At 41.2% G+C, this 21,995-nt stretch overlaps 1 protein-coding gene across 9 annotated transcripts in view; it reads right to left on the reverse strand.

Annotated features, from left to right (window-relative positions):
- The window catches only part of CEP128 (centrosomal protein 128), a 418,852-nt gene that overhangs the window by 87,770 nt on the left and 309,087 nt on the right, over positions 1-21,995 (reverse strand). For all 9 annotated transcript variants that reach the window (XM_065593465.1, XM_065593463.1, XM_065593464.1 and 6 more), the window contains one exon: positions 8,402-8,451. In XM_065593465.1, coding sequence (XP_065449537.1) covers positions 8,402-8,451 — 50 coding nt within the window. The remainder of the gene's footprint in view (positions 1-8,401; positions 8,452-21,995) is intronic.

Below are 21,995 nucleotides of genomic sequence, written 5' to 3' on the forward strand. Positions count from 1 at the left end.
GTAGATGCAAGAAACAAAACACCGGGGATAAAACAAATGTCACAAAAAATGAACAAGAATGCCAAGCTGCAATGAAGAGTTTAATTAATTGTATGGTTGTGTTTTGAAGACAACCTGACATGTGTTGTTACAATTTATTATTATTTTACATTTATAGTGTGCCTTTCACCCCAAAGCTCTTCCCAAACTATATCCCTACTGCATCGCTAAAATACAGCTGCTTCTAGCGCAGAGGTTAGCAGCCAAGAGGACAACTGCTGTAAGTTCACTAACTAAACAACAGATTGTGTGATGAAGGGAAATTCTGAACAAAAATATTGTGACAAATCTCTACTCTAACAAAAAGTAAGCCAGAGGGGTCTTTCATATCCATGCAGAAAAGGGAAGATCTCTGTATTTAAGATTTTATCCAATGACCTACAAACTGTAAACTGCATGGGTCTAATTTTAATTTACCTTGGAAGGATGATGGGCCAAGTCAACCCTATCAGGATCTGAACTTTTATTTACAGTGAATCTAGATGATTCAAACCCACTGTTTAGACTACTATGCTATTACTTCCCCTGCTTGCAATATCTTTAGAAATATGAAAACTATTTTTCACACTAATTTTATTCTTTTCCATTTACCAAACACTGAATGAGTTTCAGTTTACAAAATTATTCCTTGGCCTATCTTGATCCTACTGTTCATACTAGTAAATACCCCCATCATTCCTCCCTTTAAAAAACAAATCAATGTGTTTTTCCTTAACATGGCCTACAAAGATAGGGGCCTTTTGACAGTGGTCACTTTTCATTGTCTCTTTTCCCTTTTAAACACAAAAAGCCATATGTCCCTGATCATGTGCACTGCCTCCTTCTTACACAGAAACCCAAGGATATTGTAGTGGCTGTATTTGGGGGAACACAGCTATTGTTCTCTTTATGTGCTGCAGGAATCCAAATTGCCAAAAAGGGGACAGGAAAGGAGGAAGGCATAATGCCAGCTAGTGAACAGGAGCAGCTAATGGGAATTTTGCAAGGGAGTTCTCCAACTGAAGGAGGAGTGACTACATGACCCTTTAGATTAGTTTGTTGTCTGTTTGCGTGCTTGCACATTGCGGTCTGTTTGTTTGGGTGGCCATGTGCTGAGCCTAGTGGCCTGCTAGGTAGGCTGAGAGCTTCTTAAGGAGGCTTTCATCCCTAAGCCTTTTAACACCCATTAATCTTTAACCAGGTGGTGGGGCTACTCAGGGAGAACAGAAGTTCAAAACCCATCTCGAAAGCGACCAGAGAAGCTAGCAAAGAGGAGCAGCTAACAGGGGAGTTTTGCAATGGAGTTTAGAGAGCTAGATACACCTGATTAACATTCTTCCCGCCCACCCCCCCGCCCTGGAAAAAAAAAAAAACAGACAGACAAAACCCAACAAAAAAAGCTGCAGAAGTAAAAAGAATGCAGACAGAAGTCCAGCATCATTGTGGGGGCAATCCAGCTTATTGCACTGAATGCACTATGTACAATTACATGCCTTGTAGGCAGATGGAGTATATGTGTATTCGGTGCAAGGAGCTCATGGCTCTCAGAGACCAAGTACAGGCCCCGGACACCGAGTGGCTGAACTGGATGAGCTAAGGGAGACAGAGAGATACGTAGATGAGACTTTCTGGGACATCCCCAATCTGACAGCCTCGGTACTACTGAGGAGGATGAAAGTCTCGGGGAAGGAGAACATCAATGTGGAGCAGAGGGAAATGATCCCATAGTTGGGACCCTCCCTCCAGATGATATCACGGTTTCCTCTCGCACTGAGTATAACTCTCTGGGGGAGGGAATCCCAGTTATTAGGAAGAGACAAGTCATAGCAGTAGTGGTGGATTTGATCATTACATACATAGATGGCTGGGTTTGTGATTACCGGGAGAATGCATGGTGAATTGCCTGCTGGATATGAAGTTTGTGGATCTCTCAAGACATCTAGACAGCCTTATGTGCAGTCCTGGGGGGAGGGAGGGGTGGTCATGGTACATGTATATACCAATGACCTAGGAAAAGGTAGGAGAGAGGTCCTGGAGGTCAAATTTAGGCTGTTAGGTAAGAGATTGACATCTAGGACCTCCATGGTTCATTCTCTGAAATGCTTCCAGTTCCACGCGCAGGGCTAGTTTGACAGGAAGAACTGCAGGGTCTCAATGCATGGATGAGACAATGGTGTAGGGAGGAGGGGTTCAGATTTATTAGGAACTGGGGAACCTTTTAGAAAAGGAGGAATCGGTACAGGAAGGATGGACTCCACCTAAACCAAAATAAAACCAGATTGCTAGCATGTAAAATTGAAAAGGTTGTAGAGGAGTTTTTAAACTAAGGCCTGGAGGAAAGCCAACAGGTACAGAGGAGCACAAGGTTCGGAAATAGACTTTCATTAGAGGAGTATATTAATGGGGATTCTATATATCCTAATAAGAAGAAGAGGATGGAAGTTGATAAAGTACAGATAGGAACTGAAGAAAAACAGTCAAATGAAAAAAAGTCCCATTTAATTACATCACAAAATGACAGAGAGCTAAAAAGTGACAAATTTTATAAGGGCTTGTGTAGCGAGGCAGAGTAGCCTCCCTCCAGACTGGACAGCAAAGGACAACTACACTCCCCTAGTGGGTGGAGCCAAACCCACCCCCTCGCCAGAAGTACCAGGGCAGACAGGAAGTATAAAGGGAGGGCTCTGCAGCTCAGTTGTGCAGAAGGCAGGGAAGGAGATGGACACCTCCACTCTGCTGTGGCACCTGGGAGCTGAATTTGTGCTCTGTAGCACACTGCCCCTGGAGGAGACAGACCCAGAAGGGGAGTTGCCAGGACTGCCGTCCACTGTGTACCCAGAGGAGCCAGAGGACCTGTGGATTCCAGAGGTACTAAACCCTGGGGAGGTAGGAAGTAGTCCAGGGGTAGCCAATGATTGTTCAGCTACATTGCTGACTGTTTCTAGGTCAGCATGTTGCGGCTGGATTCCCGCTGACAAAATGGCGGACCACTCCCCTGCTGTTCGGGCCCTCGGCTGGGACATGATAGAGTTGGGAGGGCCCATCTCCCTCTACCCCTGCCACTCCACCTGTGCGATGGCAGACTCCCCAACATAGGCCTGTGTACATCTACTGTTCATCAAGCTAGGATGCTAGCCTCGGTTGGTGTCCCCCCTCCCCTTCCAAAGCCCCTAGACTGTGTGGGTGCTCATCCCTACCTGAGCCCTGAACTGATTTTTTTTAATTGCGATTAATTTTGGGGGGTTTATTGCGTGAGTTAACTGATTAATCGACAGACCTAGTTGAAACTATAGTAAAGATTCAGAATTGCCAGACACATAGTTGAACATGATTTGTTTGGGAAGAGTAATGTAATGGGAAATCTCACCAATCTATTAGAATTTTTTGAGGGGATCAACATAGGTGGATAAGGGTGGTCCAGTGGATATAGTGTACTTTCAGAAACCCGTTGACAAAAGTTCCTCACCAAAGGCTCTTAAGCAAAGTAAGCTGTCATGGGACAAGAGGGAAGGTCCTCTTATGAATGAGTAACTGGTTAAAGGACAGAAAACAAAGGGTAGGAATAAATGGTCAGTTTTCACAATGGAGAGAGGTAAATAGTGGTGTTCCTCAGGGATCTGTACTGGGCCCAGTACTGTTCAACATATTCATAAATGATCTGGAAAAAAAGGTAAAGACCGAGGTGGCAACATTTACAAACAATATAAAATTATTCAAGATAGATAAGTTCAAAGCAGACTGCGAAGAGTTACAAAGAGATCTCACAAAACTGGGTGACTCGGCAACAAAATGGCAGAGAAAATGCAATGCTGATAAATGCAAAGTAATGAGCACATTGGAAAACATAATCCCCACTATATATACAAAATGATGGTGCCTAAATTAGCTGTTACCACTCAAAAAAGAGATCTAGGAGTCATTGTGGATAGTTCTCTGAAAACATTGACTCAATGTGCAGCAGCAGTCAAAAAAACCTAACAGAACGTTAGGAGCCATTAGGAAAGGGAAAGATAAGACAGAAAATATCATAATGCTACTATATAAATCCATGGTACTCCCACATCTTGAATACTGCGTGAAGGTCTGGTCACTCATCTCAAAAAAGATATATTAGAATTTGAAAAGGTACAGAGAAATGCAACAAAAATTCTTCTGTATGAGAAAAGATTGAAAAGACTGGGACTTTTCATCTTGGAAAAGAGACAACTAAGAGGGGAATGATAGAGGGCTATAAAATTATGACTGGTGTGGCGAAAGTGAATAAGGGGGTGCTATTTACTCCTTTACATAACACGAAAACAAGGGGTCACCCAATGAAATGAATATGCAGCAGATTTAAAAACAAACAAAAGGAAGTACTTGTTCACACAACACACAGTCAGCCTGTGGTACTGTTACAAGAAAACAGAACTTGACAGAACTGCAGCCATTTTGTATACTCAGCCACCATTAACTGGAAATGAGACCACCACATAGTCAGGAATAATTTGGCCTTTGCCTAAGCAGACAAAACAGCTGTACGACTGCAATGTTGCTGATAAGAATAAATAAAGTGACAAACTCATAAAATGGGAGGGAGTGTGAATAGTTGACCTTGGACCTGTGTGTCTATGACCACGAGTTTTTTTTGCTGGGACTTGCATTGCGGCTAAGAAGAATTATGAGTTATTTGCTGATGCTAGGAAAATTGTTAGCCCACTAGGGGGTTAATATAAATTATGTGCTTTGTTTTGAGCAACCTATAAAAGGATTAATTAGCGTGTTCAATTTGGAGAAGCTTGGAGAAGCTTTTGACGAGCTAGGAGTCTGACGTCCAATTTTAGATATGTGCTTTAGACTGAATAAAAACAAGGATTTTTTAGGTAAAAGCACTCTTGTGTGTACCAATCATTTGTCAGACAGAGGAGCTACATCCATATTGTTTTATGTCCTGAAACCGCCTGAAAAACCAGGACTAGTTATCATAGTTTCATGTTCACAAAATCCTGGGTAACATAACTTGTTACCAGAGGTCTGTTGTGAAGACCAAAACTACAACAGGATTTTAAAAAGAACTAGATAAGTTCACGGAGGATAGGTCCATCAATGGCTAGTAGCCAAGAGGATCAGGGATGCAATCCCATGTTCAGAATGCCCTTAGCCTCTGATTGCCAGAAGCTGGGAGACAGGATACTGGGCTAAATGGACCATTGGTCTGACCCAGCATGGCTGTTCTTATGTTCAATGGTGTGACCCATGGCCAGAAAGGGGTAAGCAGCTTGCAAGCTAATTGACCCAAATTCAACCTTCAGGGACATATTGGTTGATAATGTTTGTGTGATTACATATATATTGTTAGAGATTAACAATGTAATCATAGTCCCAGTCTATACTGTATTCTGTTAATTCAGAGATCAAAAGGACATCTTAACATTTAAATGAACTGTAAACATAGTGATGTCACTGTATTTGTCTCTCTTTGAAATGTATAGAAAATCACCTGCTACTGGTGGAGAACAGGCAATTGCCTTATGTTAATCTGTGTAGCTAATTTGGTGATGCTTAGGAAATAGGTCTACTTCAAAATCTCAATGATTGCCTATTGTTCGCCTAAGAACTCCGAGCTGTCAGGAGAAGGCCTGGAACTGGATTAAAAACCCTTTGGTTCCTGATCCTTTTTTTCTCAGATCTGCTTGATGCTTTATGCAGGGGAAGCGTGAGTCATAAGACTGAGATCTCCAGTCCCATCTGGATCACCCTGAATATGAACTTTGGACTATAACCTATGGACTAATTCAGAAAGAACTCTTTGCAACTACAAAGCTCACCATCTCTACTATGAATCTGATCTCAGAACTGTTTTCATGTCTGTATGCATACTGATCTTTTAACCAATACACTCTCCCTTTTCTTTTAAAATAAATTTTAATTTAGTTAATAAGGATTGGCTGTATGTGTGTATTTAGGTGAGATCTGAAATATTCATTAATCTGGGAGGTAATGTGGCTGATCCTTTGGGATTGGTAGAACTTTCTTATATGATGAATAAAATTTTCAGTAATCATCATATTTGACTTGGGTGTCTGTGTGGAGGCCTAAGGCTGGGTTGCTTTAAGGGAACCAGTAAGGTATTATAGAAGCTGTTTTATGCTGGCTTGGTGAATCTAAGTATTGGAATATCCACCAGCTTTGGGGATTGTCTGCCCCATTCTTTGCAGTTCACCCTAATTGAATAACCTCAGTGTAGCTCCCTGGGACCCTGGTAACAAATGGATATTCTAGGAAGAGCAGGCAAGGGATAGTGCAAGCCTATGCACTCCCTCTGTATACTGGAGAGCTTGGGTGCGATGATGCCCTCTGATTTACAACCCTTTCCTGAGCTCCCCAGGGCAATAATTACATGCCACAATATAGTTCTAAATTTTAGTGGGAATTATTACTTCAACTTTTTTAAGTTTAGTTTTCTTTCCTATACCACAGCTTACAACATTGTAAAATGCAGTTTTGAAGGACATTAATACATTTTCTAGATTAGTTGCTTCAAGTATCTTAGTGGGGAGGGAGGAGAATGACATTAAAAAGAGGTTACAGAATTTAGTCTGTGAAAGTGATTACATTATATGAGCAGCAACTGGTTTCTTTTCAACAAAAGCTCAGTAGGCTGCTTAAAGCCCAGAAATGTTGTATATATAGCAGATAGGACCCACTGGCTTGATAGGCAGAATGCTTCATAAGGAGTGTTTTTTGCTCTATTAAGGCCTTGGCTCGATTAGGGTTTAGTGCAAGTTGTAGTGTAGATGCATTGCACCAGTGTAAATTGTGATTTACAACAATACATCTTACCCTGGTTTGAAACTGAGGAAAGCTGCTTTTGCACAAATCAGAGTTGTAACCTGGCTCTCGCCGGTCTAGGCCCCAAAAACACCCAGAGACCAACCGAGGTGCAGCACCTGTGTCCTTTTGTTGTTTGTGTCCGTTCCCACCACCTACTATTTATAAGTATTTACAGAGACCAAGACTCTTGGAAACTACTAGCTTCCCAGCCAGCAGGGATCTAGAGCCCACGCTCCTCCCTTTCCTGTCACCCCCTCCTTCTGGTCTCTTAGCCAGCTTTATAGGGCAGGCTGGCTACCCAGGCCTGCAGGTGGATCCCCTCTGGTAATTAGGGCATGGCCCCTCAGCCAGCCCAACTAACCCTTTTTCCTCTGGAACAGGGCTAACAGGGGCCTGGCTTGTTTCTCCTAGCCAGCACCCTGTTACAGAGTTTACATCAGTACAGTACATCTATACTAAGGGGCTTGCACTAGTGTAGATTCATCAGTGGCTGAAATTCCCAGTGTTGACAAGGCATCAAACTATATTTCCCAATCTTTTCAGGCAACTGTTCCAATTTATCAATAAAAATACCACCTTCTAAAGATCTTGACTTTATTGCCCAAACCTCCCTTTTAATTGTGCATTCTCCTAATGAACTAGAGCAGGGATCGGCAATCTTTGGCCCGCGGCCCGCCAGGGTAAGCACCCTGGCGGGTTGGGCCGGTTTGTTTACCAGCCGTGTCTGCAGGTTCGGCTGATTGCGGCTCCCACTGGCCATGGTTCGCAGCTCCAGGCCAATGGGGGCTGCGGGAAGCAGTGTGGGCCGAGGGATGTGCTGGCCTTGGCTTCTCGCAGCCCCCATTGGCCTGGAGCGGCGAACCGCGGCCAGTTGGAGCCGCAATCGGCCAAACCTGCGGACGTGGCAGGTAAACAAACTGGCCTGACCCGCTGCGGGCCGAAGGTTGCCGAGCCCTGAACTAGAGTAAAAACACAAACATACACAGACACACATATACATATTATATTACATATGTGTGCATATCTCTATAATTTTCTTCTGAAACATCTGGTCTTTTAACTAACTTTTCCAAGTAATGGAATTTGCTTTCCCGGCAAAGAAAATTGAGAAGTGTTTTCATAAATTTTCCCCCTGCATTTGCATTGTCCCTATATATATGCCCACATGGAGAAGGGCCAAACATATGATATAAACAGAGCAAGTGCCAACTGAGACAAATTCAGTACAGCTTGGCTCACTCCAAAGGGAAAGCACTCGTTTTGCTGATGAACTGCATTTGCCGCCTACAGAAAACAAGAGTAATTGGGTTGAATCTCATTGGTGGCTGTAGTATCATGAATAGAATAGACAGCAAGAAGTACAACCACCAGATGGAAGCCTGCTAGCCAGTTAAGTCTGCTCTATTATCAGTGTAGCTATTGCCTGGCAGGAAGCAACCCAGCAGTGGGGTCTTACTGGTGAGCAGTAACTGTGTGGCTATGGGTTTCCTCTATGTGGATTTAGGAGAAAGGCATTAAGGAGGAAGGTTACCAAAAAATAAAGCTTCTTCAGTCTAATTAGTAGATATACCTGTAGCGCTGCCATTTCTTCCTCTCTCCTGTGAGTCTTCTCCAGCAGATCTGCAAGAAAGACACAAAACACAAAGCAATGAGAACTTAATTATTTGTTATTAAGCTCAACTTGAAGTGTTAGTGCCTGATAAAGAAAACCTGTGATAAAGATGTCAAGTTTTTGTATGAAATGTCATAAAAATGTGCCCTGTGAAACTGAAAATGTGTCAATGATAAGAATGCTGCCAAGTATGGGCTGTTGAGGTGATTAAAAACTAGCTATAAGAAGCCAATTTGACCCAGAAAGCCATTGAATGGGGTAGAGTTCAATTCAGACAAAAAGATGTATTTACCTCTAATTTTTCTTTATTTTAACACTTGTATCAGAAATGACCAAAGAGATCTTTTCTGAAAATGGATTAAAAATAGGAAAGAGATCAAAGACATTCAATTACATGTCATCGTTCACTCTGGAGTAAATTTTTATTACCAAGTTACAACCCCTTGAAGAAAAGGGCGTTTATTAATAGAAGTGCAGTCTTAATCACAGTCACAATAATTATCACCTTTCACCAGGAGAGAGTGAAAAAAACGTTTGATCATGGAAATGGCAAGCTCTCTGAAAGATCAGTGCCTGACAGGAAAAGTACTCACTGGAGGAGAACTCACTCTCTTGCAGTCTATGCTCCATGACACCTTACATTTTGATATTCACATATGTAACAACCACCAAATATGCAGTTCATGTTGCTGTGCACTTGCCTATTTCAGTTCCGCATAGGATTTGTCACATGAGTTGCACTACTCTTGGTTTCACTCACATACTTTGGGAATACAATTGAACTCAGGATATAGTGTGTGATGTTCACAGTTCTATCTGGGAAACCTTGACAGGTGACCTCACAAAGTCCCCAAGAAAAACAGAAATGACTGTTCTGAACACATTTTTCTTTCTAACTAATGTAACTGACAAAAAACTCAGTTCAACATCTGGCATCAAACAGAAAGAGTATCCCAATAAAGTCAGAGACGGCTTTGAACCAAGATGTGCTCCAATATGCGGGGGTGAGGGAAGATGTTGGCTTGAGAGAACTTTAACTGCCACAATAGCCTTGTGGGAAAGTACAAGTACTCAGTTCTCAGTATTTAGTCTTACACATAGTAAAAGTTTCTCAATTTCCCCCTTTGCCACTATTGCTTGATAGTTACAATGAATCACACTCCAGGAGAGAATAAGTATAACAGTAATTTGTCCTCGTTATATACTACTATTACACTGAACACAAAGGGACGTGGAAAAAGCCTTTTTGGAACAGACAACTTTTTGGTGGGCATCATTCACCTCCAACCCAAAACCATGATTACCCCCTTGGGATAGAAATAGATTCAGTAGAAGAAGGGACAGAGAGTAGTATTCCAGACCAATCAAAGAACAATCAAACCACTGCATGACTCTGGGAAAACACCCTTTAGGGAAAGGGTCACACTAGGGGAGAGGGAGAGGAATTTCTGGGATTGATGGAGTGCTTCAGACAGTTCAAATGGGGTTTCTGATAGAGCTGTCAGAAAAAAAACCCAAAGACAAGTTTATCATATCCCTGAAATTAAGGTCCTGACACCAGCACCTGAGAGTGACTCAAGTCATCTCTCCTTTGTTATGGATTGGAGCCCAGAGACAGTTGCTCTCCAAAATCAAAAAAGGGATGAGAAAATCAGACAGGACTAACATCATTCAGAAAATACACAAGGCGGCAAGATTTCAGATGGAATCTCTAAAACCCATAATAGCAAGTCTCTCTCAACATACCCATACTGGAGCGTCACTAGTAGTACATATACTTCTACTATTACAAGGGACTCTTCCAGCCAAAAGCCTTCTCTTTTGTCCCATTGACAGTTTTGAGGGAGTTTACCAAAATACCAATGGTTTTAGTAGCAGTCCTTCTACTCATTCCTATACAACCTGCAAATCCAAGCTTTCTTAAGAAAAAGGCCATTACAGAAACAAACACCCAAATCATTCCTATAAAAGCAAGTATGTGGCAAACATAGATTTGAGCCATCCAATCCTGACATAGGTTTCAACAGCTTGGTAATAACTCAAGACAGAGACAAAGCCAAGGGCTCTATTTAACATCCTACTTGGTGCAGGAAAAGAAGTGAAGGGCAAAGGTGGTTTTATGCCACTTTTTCACCTCCCCATATTATAGGGTTATTTTGGTCTCCTGTATAAATTAGAGCAGCATGGCAGGTGTTTGTCTAATCTGTCCTTGAAAACCTCCAATGATGGGGATTCCACAAGCTCTCTTGGAAGCCTATTTCAGGGCTTAACCATTCTTATATTTAGAGAGTTTTTCCTAATATCTAACCAAAATCTCCTTTGGTGCAGGTTACACTCTTTACTTCTCCTACCTTCAGTGGATATTGCAGAACAATTGATCACAGTCCTCTTTATAACAGCGCTTAACAGGTCCTCCCTCAGTCTTCTTTTTTCAAAATTAAACATGACCTGTTTTTTTAACCTTAGCTTATAGGTCAAGTTTTTTAAATCTTTTATAATTTTTGTTTCTCTCCTCTGGATGCTCTCCAGTTTGTCCATACTGTTCTTCAAGTGTGGTGCCTAAAACTGGACACAGTACTCCAGCTAAGATCTCACTAGTGACAAGTGGAGCAGAACAATTACCTCCTGGCTTACATGAGACGCTCCTGTTAATACATCGCAGAATGATATTAGCCTTTTTTGCAGCTGCATCATATTGTTGATTCATTTTTAATTAGTGATCTGCTATGATCCCGGATCTTTTTTCAGCAGTACTACTGCCTAGCCAGTTGTGCTCCATTTTTTGTGCATTTGATTTTTTCTTCTTTGCCCTCGATTTAATGAATTTTTGTTGATTTCAGACCATTTCTCCAATCAGTTGTTTTGAATTCTAATCCTGTCCGCCAAAGTGCTTGCAACTCCATCCACAAATTTTATATGCATACTCTCCTTTGCATTATCCACATCATTAATAAAAATATTGAATAGTACCAGACCCAGGACAGACCCCTCCAGGATCTTAAAATATGTCCTCCTAGTTTGACAGGGAACCATTGATGACGACTCTTAAAATATATTTTTTCAACCAGTTGTACACCCACCTTATGGTAATTTCATCTTGACCATATTTCCCTAATTTGCTTAAGAGAATGTCATGTGGGATAGTGTCAAGAGCCTTAATAAAATAAAAATATATAATGTCTACAGCTTCCATCCTATTTATTAGGCCAGTAACCCAATCAAAAAAGGAAATTAGGTTGGTTTGGCATGATTTGTTCTTGACCAATCCATACTGGTATTACTTATTACCCTATTATCCTCTAGGTGCTTACAAACTGATTGTTTAATAATTTGTTCCAGTATCTTTCCAGGACTCAAAATTAGGCTGACGGGTCTATAATTCCCTGGGTTCTCTTTGTTCTCCTTTTTAAAGATAGGTACTATGTTTGCCCTTCTCCAGTCCTCTGGGAGCTCACCCATCCTCCATGAGTTCTCAAAGATAATTGTTAACAGTTTCGAGATTGCTTCAGCTAATTCCTTATGTACCTGAAGGTGAATTTCATCAGGGCCTGCCAACTTGAATACATCTAATTTATCTAAATATTCTTTAACCTGTTCCTCCCCCCCTTGCTAATTTAATTATGTTAAGTGGCTAGTCACAAAAAAACTTTTTAGTGAAGACTGAGACCAACAAAATTAAAGGCATTAAAATGAACACCTCAGCCTTCTTAATGTCATCTGTTATTAGCTCTCATTCCCCCCTAAGTAGTGAACCTACACTTGCCTTCATCTTTCTCTCATTTATAGATTCATAGATTCCATCTAGACCAGTGGTTCCCAAACTTTAACAACCTGTGAACCCCTTTCACTAAAATGTCAAGTCTTGCGAACCCCCTCCTAAAAATGAATATTTCCAGGGATTTTCTCCTTTACCTGAGTATAAATTATAAAAGCAATGATCTTGGAAATATAAAAAATGTTTTTATGACATGCTTATTACACACTATTATTATTATTTATCATTACAGTATTTTTATTACATTATGAAAACCGCAACACTCTTCCAAGATCTCACTTTCATGGCTTGTATCACTTTGAATAAACCTCTTATAAGACAAGGCTCCTATGTTTCATCAAGGAGTATCAGATGTGAAACAGCAGTAAGGTATTTAAGGAGCCAACTCAAAGAGTTCCTCCTACACAAGCATTCAGGTCTTGAGCAGTCCAGGCAAACAACGCACGTTACAACAAAGCTTAAACTTGTTCTTCATAATAATTTTATTATTATGGCACATCAGGTGGCAGCTCCCAAGGGGGGTTCTGTGATCCAACCCGTCAAATGCTTGCTTTCATCTGCTTAGCTCTTGGAAGTCCAGGGGCTCTGGGCTGCTGGCCCCGTGCTGCCCAAGATCCCTAGGGACAGCTCTGTCCGCCATTAGGGATTTTTTTCCCCCGAGAACCCCCGTAACATTTCGCGAACCCCAGTTTGGGAACCACTGATCTAGACTGACCTCCTGCGTAACATAGGTCATAATACTTCCCCAAAACAATTCCTAGAGCATACTTTTTAGAAAAAAACATCTAATCATGATTTAAAAATTACTAGTGATGGAAAATTCACTACAACCATTGATAAATTGTTCCAATGGTTAATTACCCTTACCATTAAAAATTTACACCTTATTTCCAGTTTTAATTTGTCTTGCTTCAACACTGATTGTGTTATAACTGGACGGTGTTACAACTTTTTCTGATAGATTGAAGAGTGCATTATTAAATATTTGTTCTCCATGTAGATAGTCATAGACCATAACCAAGTCTCCCCTTAATCGTCTCTTTGTTAAGCTAAATAGATTTGGCTCTTTGAGTCTATCACTATAAGGCATGTTTTCTAATCCTTTAATCATTCTTGTTGCTCTTTTTTAAACCCTCTCCAATTTATCATGTCTTCTTGAATTGTGGGCACCTGAACTGGATGCAGTATTCCAGCAACAGTTGCACCAGTGCCAACTATAGTGATAAAATAACCTCTCTACTCCTCCTGGAGACTCCCCTGTTTATGCACTGCATTAGCTCTTTTGGGCATAATGTTCAACTGATTATCCACCACCACAGCCAAATCTTTTTCAGAGTTACTGATTTGTAGAATAGGGGTTCCCCTCCCATAAGTATGGCCTACATTTTTTGTTTCTAAATGTATATATTTTGCCATAATAAAATGCATATTGTTTGCTTGCACCAAGTGATCCAGATTGCTCTGTACCAGTGACCTGTCCTCTTCATTATTTACCACTCCTCCAATTTTTGTGTCATCTGCAAACTTTACCAGTGAGGATTTTATGTTTTCTTCCAGGTTACTGATAACACTGTCAAATAGCATAGGGCCATGAACCAATGCCTGTGGGACCCCACTAAAAACACACGTTCTATGACGATTCCCCATTTACAATTACATTCTGAGACCTATCAACTTCTGCTTTCTTCCATTTTGTGTGTGTGTGTGTAAGTAACAGCCTTCAACTCCTCTCTAAACCTGGTCAGTTTTTTAAACCAGTATGACTTTCCCCCTTCAATTGTGTTTTTTTTTAACATCTAGTAAGGTGTAAAATGATTCTCAATTATCATTCAAATTTTTTATTAAATTCTCTCTCTCAGCTGATTTGGCTTATAATTGTTTTCAGCTTTGTAAAATTGGCCCCACTGATGCATCAAACATATATATTACTGGCCTGGACTTTATTCTGTTTGCATATAATGTATTATTCCTAATATTTATATAAAATCTCTTATTACCATTTACGTCCCTTGCTAGGGGGACTCATTACTCATTCATGGCCAGCAGTCTGACAGAGTCATGGAGAATTCAGTTAGAACAATCAGAAATTCCATAAAACATGACTGAAATTAGTGGCACAAGTAATAAATAACCATGACCAGTCCCCTAACAGTCCATGGAAGTAATTAGCTCTTCCTCAGACAGCCAATGCAAGTGAAAATGGTCTCTTCTACGCAAAGAGTCTGAACAGAAAGTGAGGGCCTTTGAAAAGACAACCAACAGAAAAATTAGGATTCCAGAAGCCTCATATTTGGAGGGGAAATTTGGCTTCCTATAGCTGGATTTTTAAAAAACAAATGAAACAGCCAGAGTCTTTGAACCAGAGAAAGTAGTGTGGTGCCTTCAATAGGTGTCTTAACATTCCTGCTTCCCTGTTTCTTGGGGAGTCCAGTCCTTATGATCTGTTGAGTTCATCTCCCAGCAAAAGAATGATCCATACCTTTCCCCCTTCTCATATTCAGTTTTCCTGTTCCACGTGTGTAACCATTTTTAACCAGGCCCTATTCCATTTCTCACTGACTAGTTTCCCCAGCAGTCAGTCTTTTGTCAGTTCCCTTCTCAAGGATAATGCTTTAAAGATTTTTCTGACCTACACTAGATGATCATTCCACCCAATCACACAGAGATTTGAATAGAATAGATGTCCCCATTGACAAGTATTAGGGAAAAATGCCAGGAAATTTCCCCATAAGGGTTTCTATACTTTTAAGTGGACAGTTCATGGCAAGGCACATTAGTGACACTGTTTTCTCCCAATAATTGGGTTACGGAAGTTTGTTACCACTACATATATTTGCTAGCTGCTTTGTTCTGGAATATGCTTATGGAATAGAAGACCACATGTACGCTAATGTAGTGATGTACAAGTGCAGCTACAGCCCTACCTGAAACACTAATGCATAACTTTGGAAGAGAAGGGGATACATACAATTCAGGTGGTGTATGGGTGTATAGAGCTGAGTCTATAACAGAAATGAATTAATATCACTTGTTACATAGACCAATTTAGTGCTGTTCATGACCTTGCACGTCCTTTGCATTGAAAGAGCTAACGCTTGTCTCTTCAGTCCCACTCTTATTTGGCATATTCATGTTTTTCTTGATAATACTTAGGTATGCTGTTCAATACAAACAATGATTCAACTGCCATGCAAATTACTGTGGCTAAATGCACTTCCATCAACACTAGTTAATGAGAAAATTTAGGGTTTAGAGAGTAGCTGAGTTGCATGTTTTTGTTGGTGTTATCTAGTGTTGTAATTGAGGTGGTACAAAATCATAATGGAATACTGGCTCTGTTTTAAAATCTTTATTGGGGAAAAGGGGGAGAAGGTGAGAGGATTCTTCCACATATTCACTGGAGCCCTCAAATTCCTCTAGGCTCCACTTAATCCTGTTTTAACTATATTGAATCACTTGAGACTTCATGGAACAGACTCCATCTTTCTAGCTAAAACACTTAATGAGAATTCCTTTGAACTCCTCCAAATCATGATGGTAGCTGAGGCAAACTTCTGCTAAGTCTCTGGATCTGAATTTTGTGTGCCTGAAGTTAGCGAAGTCTGGAATTTACTCCCTTTGTCAATCCAAAGCCCAAGTTGGACACTGCATAAAGCTCTTGTCCAAAGGTGATTGTACTAAAGAAGTTTAGTTTAGCTGACCACGGTCAATACGATTTTTTGTTGTATTTTATATATCTACATTATGGAGGTGCAATGTGCAGCTCCATAGTTAAGACTGAGTTGACTTTTGCACTTAAAGTGGTGATTCATCCTCTGTTATGTAGGAAAAATACAGAATATGATCTCAAAGAGTAAGTGCTGTAATTTTTAATACAATAAATTTTCCAAACATTTAAATATCTTTTTTCATTAGATTAAATGTAGTAAATTTTGTATAAAATATGTTGAAAATTAATTTAATAATTGGTCCTTTAAGAAATATAGCACCTGGTATCAGACAAATTGCTATCCTGGATGATGTTAATATCAGAACATCCCTGTAATGTATTTTACCCTAAATTACTGATACACGTATTCTCAACCTTCAATCCATTTTAACATAGTTTTTGTCTGGGCAGATATATAGATGTGTACATTTGCCCAATTACTTAGGCATGGGAATATTTTATAAATTGTAAAATAAATCAACTCAGTTTCTTTACTGTGGTGTTGTTCAGCACATCCTCCTCCCAAAGACACTGGCTGTGTAGAACTTCAAGCTACCACAAGTCTGAGGAGTTAACAACTGGATCAAGAGTCAAACAAGGACATCCTGCAGAGAGCCAATAGAGCCCCCTTCTCCCCTATCTCCCACTGCTTGTGTGAACAATGTCAGTATTTCTCCAACAACATTTTTGCTGAAAGGAAGATGCCCAATATTATGAATTCCCAGATTTGAGACCCTAGTAAACAACCACAGCTTGTTTGGATCACAATATCCATGTGGGACCCAGCCAGATGCGAGAAGGATGGACCCAGTAGCATCACCACAGCTACCATAAGCATCAGACTCGTCCAAATGGGCCCTCTGCCTCCAGGAGGCTAATCAAGCACTGCAGGCCCAAGTTGTGCAGCTGATTGGGGAAACCAGTGGCTGCAGGAGCAAGTAAGGCAGCTCAGTGCCAAGAACACCCTACCACAAACACAGCCTACAGCACCTTGCCCCGAACACAGGGCAGTGGTATCCTTGCCCAAACAGTTTGATGGGAACTGCTGGTGGTTCCGGGGCTTCACGAACCATTGCTACCTTCTGTCTCTGATGAATCCCAGAATCTAGGCCTCTGACCAGTCCAAGGGTCTTGGTAATAAGCCTGCTGAGAGAAGATGAATTAGACTGTGCCACAACTCCACAGTGGCAGGACACTTGGGACGATATAAAACCTGATGATTAATGTCCTGGTACTTCTGGTGATCCCTTATGTGCACCACTACAAAGACCTTTGTCACTTCCTGCCAGATGTGTGCCCGCACCAATATCCCAGGCCAAAAACCCTGTGATCTCCTCCAACCTCTGAACACCCCATCTCAGTCCTGGCAGGCCATTTCCTTGGACCTTGTGGTGGAACTACCAGAATCCAGTGGTTTCATGACCATTCTGCCCATGGTGGATCACTTTTCTAAAATGGCCCACCTCATTCCCTGAATGGTTTACCTTACGCAGGGGAAGCTGCCTGGCTCTGGGTAAACAATATAGTCAGTCTTCCTGGCCTCCTGGATTATGTCAACTCTGACCACTGGCCCAGTTTACTGTTCGATTCTGGCAAAAGCCCTATGTTTATTAGCGTTCTACATGCACCTGTCCTCTGCCTACCACCCTCAGTCAAATGGCCAAAGGGAAAGAATCAATCAGATCCTAGAGCAATACTTCTGATGCTACACCAACTATCACCAGGGCAACTGGTCTTCCCGATTACCATATGCTGAATTCTCACATAATAATGCAGACCATGCATCAACAGTTCATAGCCCCCCTTTTTTTGTCAACTATGGATACTATCCCCAGTTTCACCCACAACTACCCATATCCTCCCCCAACCCACTGGCCTCGTACCTAGTACAATGCATCCATCACATCCCAGAGGAGGAGAAGGACCACCTTGAGAAGGGAAAGGAGGACTACAAAAAGCAGGTAGACAAGCGTAAGCAACAAGGCCCCATATACTTCACAGAACAAAAGGTACGGCTGTCTATAGAACGCCTCTACACCCTCTCGGAAATTAGAAAACCAATACCTTGGCCTGTACCAGATTTCATGACAAATCAACCCACTCACCTTCAAGCTCCAGCTCCCTGGATCCCTTAGAGTCCACCCGGTATTCCATGTCTCACTTCTAAAATCCTACACTGAGAACACATTGGCCCATACAACCCAATCATCACTCCTGCCAGTGCAAGTACAAGATCAGGAGGAATATATTGTTCACAAAATCCTTGATTCCAAGATCAAGAGGGGCAAATTATGGTACCTGATTGACTGGGAAGTTTACGGACCGGAGGAATGCACTTGGGAGCCAGCTGAAAATCTTCATGCTCCTGCCATGGTTTGGGCCTTCCATAGGAGTCACCCTGAGAAACCTGGACCTACGTTGCCCAGAGGGGGCCCCTAGGGGAGGAGCAGATGTCATGACCCACAGGCCTTAAACCCACGTCCTTAGGATTCAGGGGAGCGGCCACACTCCAACTCTCCACCTGGCAGGACTGTTTACCTAGGACCCACACAGCCCAGTCCCAGTTTGAGGCTCTACCCCCGAGGTCCTATCTGGCAGAATCCCAGAGCAGCAGATTGGTCTGCTGGCCCCTGCTTAAGCCAGCAGCAGGAACAGAAAGCTGTCAAAACAACTGGACCCTACTCTGCACGGGACTGTGTGCCTTGGGCTTCCTGCTCCTGCTCCCCATCCCACGGCTTGACTTCCTGGCATCCCACCCAGCTTGACTCCTGGTGTCTGGCTTGTGGTTCCTGACTTCCAGTTTGTCTCCTGCCTCTGACCCCTTGGTATCCTGACTCAGCCAGCTGTGACACTCATGCACTGTGAAATACACATCAATTCACTACTTTTAAAAGAGAGTTTGCATTAGTGGAAAGCCATCATGAGGGCACTTTCAGATATGGCTTGCTTCTCCCTCAGTATAAGATTAACATTCAGAAAAGGACACACATTGGTAATAATTAAAAGGATTGGCGACTGATCTGAGTTTTAAAAATAAAACATTTGTTAGCACATTTTTCTTCTTTTATTAGACCAATAAAAATCAAACACTATTATAATAAACCCCTGCTTAAGCCCAAACTATTCCAAACAATCACAGGTTTCATGTGTTTTTTTAATATCACCCAAAATCAATAGCAAATTCAGGATACTGCGTGGAAAAATAAGGGATCATATTTTAAAACTTGTAAGAAAAAACAAACGTATATTGGACCTAGGCCTAATGTATTGCCTTCAAACAGAGCTTAACTACTGTGCATAACTAAATAATCTAAGCTTATGTCTCTGTCTGCTGCCACCCACTGGTGCACAGCTGGGTATACTAGATATTATAACACAATGGCTCAGATGTCCCTGATCAGAAGTCACTGCAGAAAATGTGCAGGTTAAAATTTAAAACAACATTCCAGAAGAATAACAGGAGTACTTGGGGCACCTTAAAGACTAACAAATTTATTAGAGCATAAGCTTTCGTGGACTACAGCCCACTTCTTCGGATGCATCCGAAGAAGTGGGCTGTAGTCCACGAAAGCTTATGCTCTAATAAATTTGTTAGTCTCTAAGGTGCCACAAGTACTCCTGTTCTTCTTTTTGCGGATACAGACTAACACGGCTGCTACTCTGAAACCTTCCAGAAGAATGGATACCCTCTGTGGTTTGTTTCTGACACTGTAACAACATGGCAATCTGCAGAACAATTCCATAGTATCCAATACATGAGAATTTTATAGCCGATCATACATCTTGTGTGTGTGAAAAACAACTGTATAGTTATTCAGAGTGGTTGCTTTTCCTTCTCTAGAGTTTCTATTATCAGTGAATTCACTGTTGGTGAACAGTGTCAGACTGACAAACTTACAGATTGACATCCTCTACATATAAAACAGACAGCAGCAGTCCAGGCTTATTGACACTGGCTACTCCATTAATATTCCATATTTCAGATCTGGAGTATTGAAAAGGCAGATCAGTCTCCATGGTCACTAGGCTGAGGCTATTGACAAGGAAGTCAACTGTGATAGTATTCTCTGTGAAGTGGAACAGCTGCCCATGGGACCTGAACTAAAACCACCCGCTCACTTCAGATGGGACACCCAACTTTCAATCATTACCTACCTGGGGCTGAATTCAAAACTCTCACTTTCAGATTATAGGGTCACTATTTGAAACTAAAAATGGCAGATAGAATATACTTTGGGCGCTCTGCATATCTGTATCTCTGTATCGATTGAGTAACAGAAACTTCGACAAAGGGAATAAAAGGTGGAGTAGGGGTTCCTACATATGAGCTTAGAGTGGTATGAAACTGTACCCAAAGTAAGGCAATCAATATTTTGTCAGTATTAATTAATTTTAAGTATTTCTCTCAGAAAACATCCATTTAAAAAAAATTCATAGCACTCTAAGATCATATGTAGGAATCCTGCTCCTTCCCTTTACGCAATGATGGTGTTCAATTTGGATTTAGCTTCTTGGTATTTGTTATTATTTACCACATTATAACATGCTTTAATCAATATTGGTAAGGTACTGTGATAACTGTATGTTTAATATGGTCTATGTAGCACCCCAGATGGTGAGTACTTAGAAGTAGCATGGGCTGGTGGACCAACCAAGGATTTGGGAGCCAGAACTTCTTGAGCTCTATCGCTGGCTCTATCACAGATTATATGACCGTGGTCACTTAAGCTTCCTGGGTTTGATATAACTACAATAAAGGTAATGGAGTTACATTAGGGATTGATTTGGTCCTGTGTGTCAGTTTTTACATCCGTAAAATGAAAAGTACTTAATTGCCTACTTTATAAGGGGTGATCAGGCTTAATTAATGTTTATACAGTGCTTTGAACATATTTATATAGTATATGTGAGCGATATATCTGTGTTATGTATTAATAGATAACAATTCTATAATTTCAGTGCTCAAAAAAATGAAGGACTCCTAGTACTAGCTAGAATCAGTTGATGTGGTCAGCTGCTCTGCAAGCTTTCCCCATGGTTCACAAAGACAGGGCACCACAATCCTATTACATATCATGCTATTACAAACAAGAAATTCTAATGTTGGCTCCTACCCCTCCCTGACATGACTGGCACAATCAATCAGAGAATAATAACGGTATACTCTATCCATCACTGAACCAAGACAGAGATGACCTCTTGACTCTGTCTGACTAAAACAGAGCTCAGGACCTTCAAATGTAGGTTAGTAAAAGGACCCTTTCATTTTCCCAATGTGAAGAAACTGAGAAATCTATATTTTATGCAATTACTTGGCACAAACTGTTTTTTTAGGAAACACCTGACTGAATTCCTGACCATTTTAATTTTAAATTTGTTTTGAGCACAAATTGCTATAGGTCATTAGGTTACCTCAGGTTTAATTATTTTAGCTTGAGACATACATCATACTTCTGGAGTTTTGAATTGTTACTTTGATATGCAGCCTACAAATTTTCCAAGCACTTTCTGAAGAGTTCCTGTAGGTTCCCAAGGCAGCCAAGCAGTTTTTTCCATTATGTTGGAAGGGCATTTGTCCTGGAATGTCCAAGCAGCTGAATAAACTAGTTTCTCACAGCTAGCAATTAACCATCCTGTGTAAATGTGTAAATCTGCAAAGTTGAATCATATGTTATGTTAATTATACATTTTCCCTTTCACATTGTCACTCTAACATTAAGGCCCTGTCTACCTTAGAGAACTAAGCCATTCTTAATTGAACCAGTTTGACGAACCAGTTTAAGCACAGTTTAGTATGTCTACACTAGCCATACTTATTCTGTGCCACTGCAGTTTTGCCATGTATCCACATTAGTGCTGTTCTGTTGCAATGCCCTCATGAGTATCTATACCAGAGTTCATAGAACATCAGAGTTGGAAGGAACCTCAGGAGATCATCTAGTCCAATCCCCTGCTCAAAGCAGGACCAATCCCTAGACAGATTTTTGCCCCAGATCGCTATATGGCCCCTTCAAGGATTGAACTCACAACCTTGGGTTTAGCGGGCCAATGCTCAAACCACTGAGCTA

The sequence above is a fragment of the Chrysemys picta genome, chromosome 4, assembly GCF_011386835.1.
Source record: "Chrysemys picta bellii isolate R12L10 chromosome 4, ASM1138683v2, whole genome shotgun sequence".
Lineage (NCBI taxonomy): Eukaryota > Metazoa > Chordata > Testudines > Emydidae > Chrysemys > Chrysemys picta.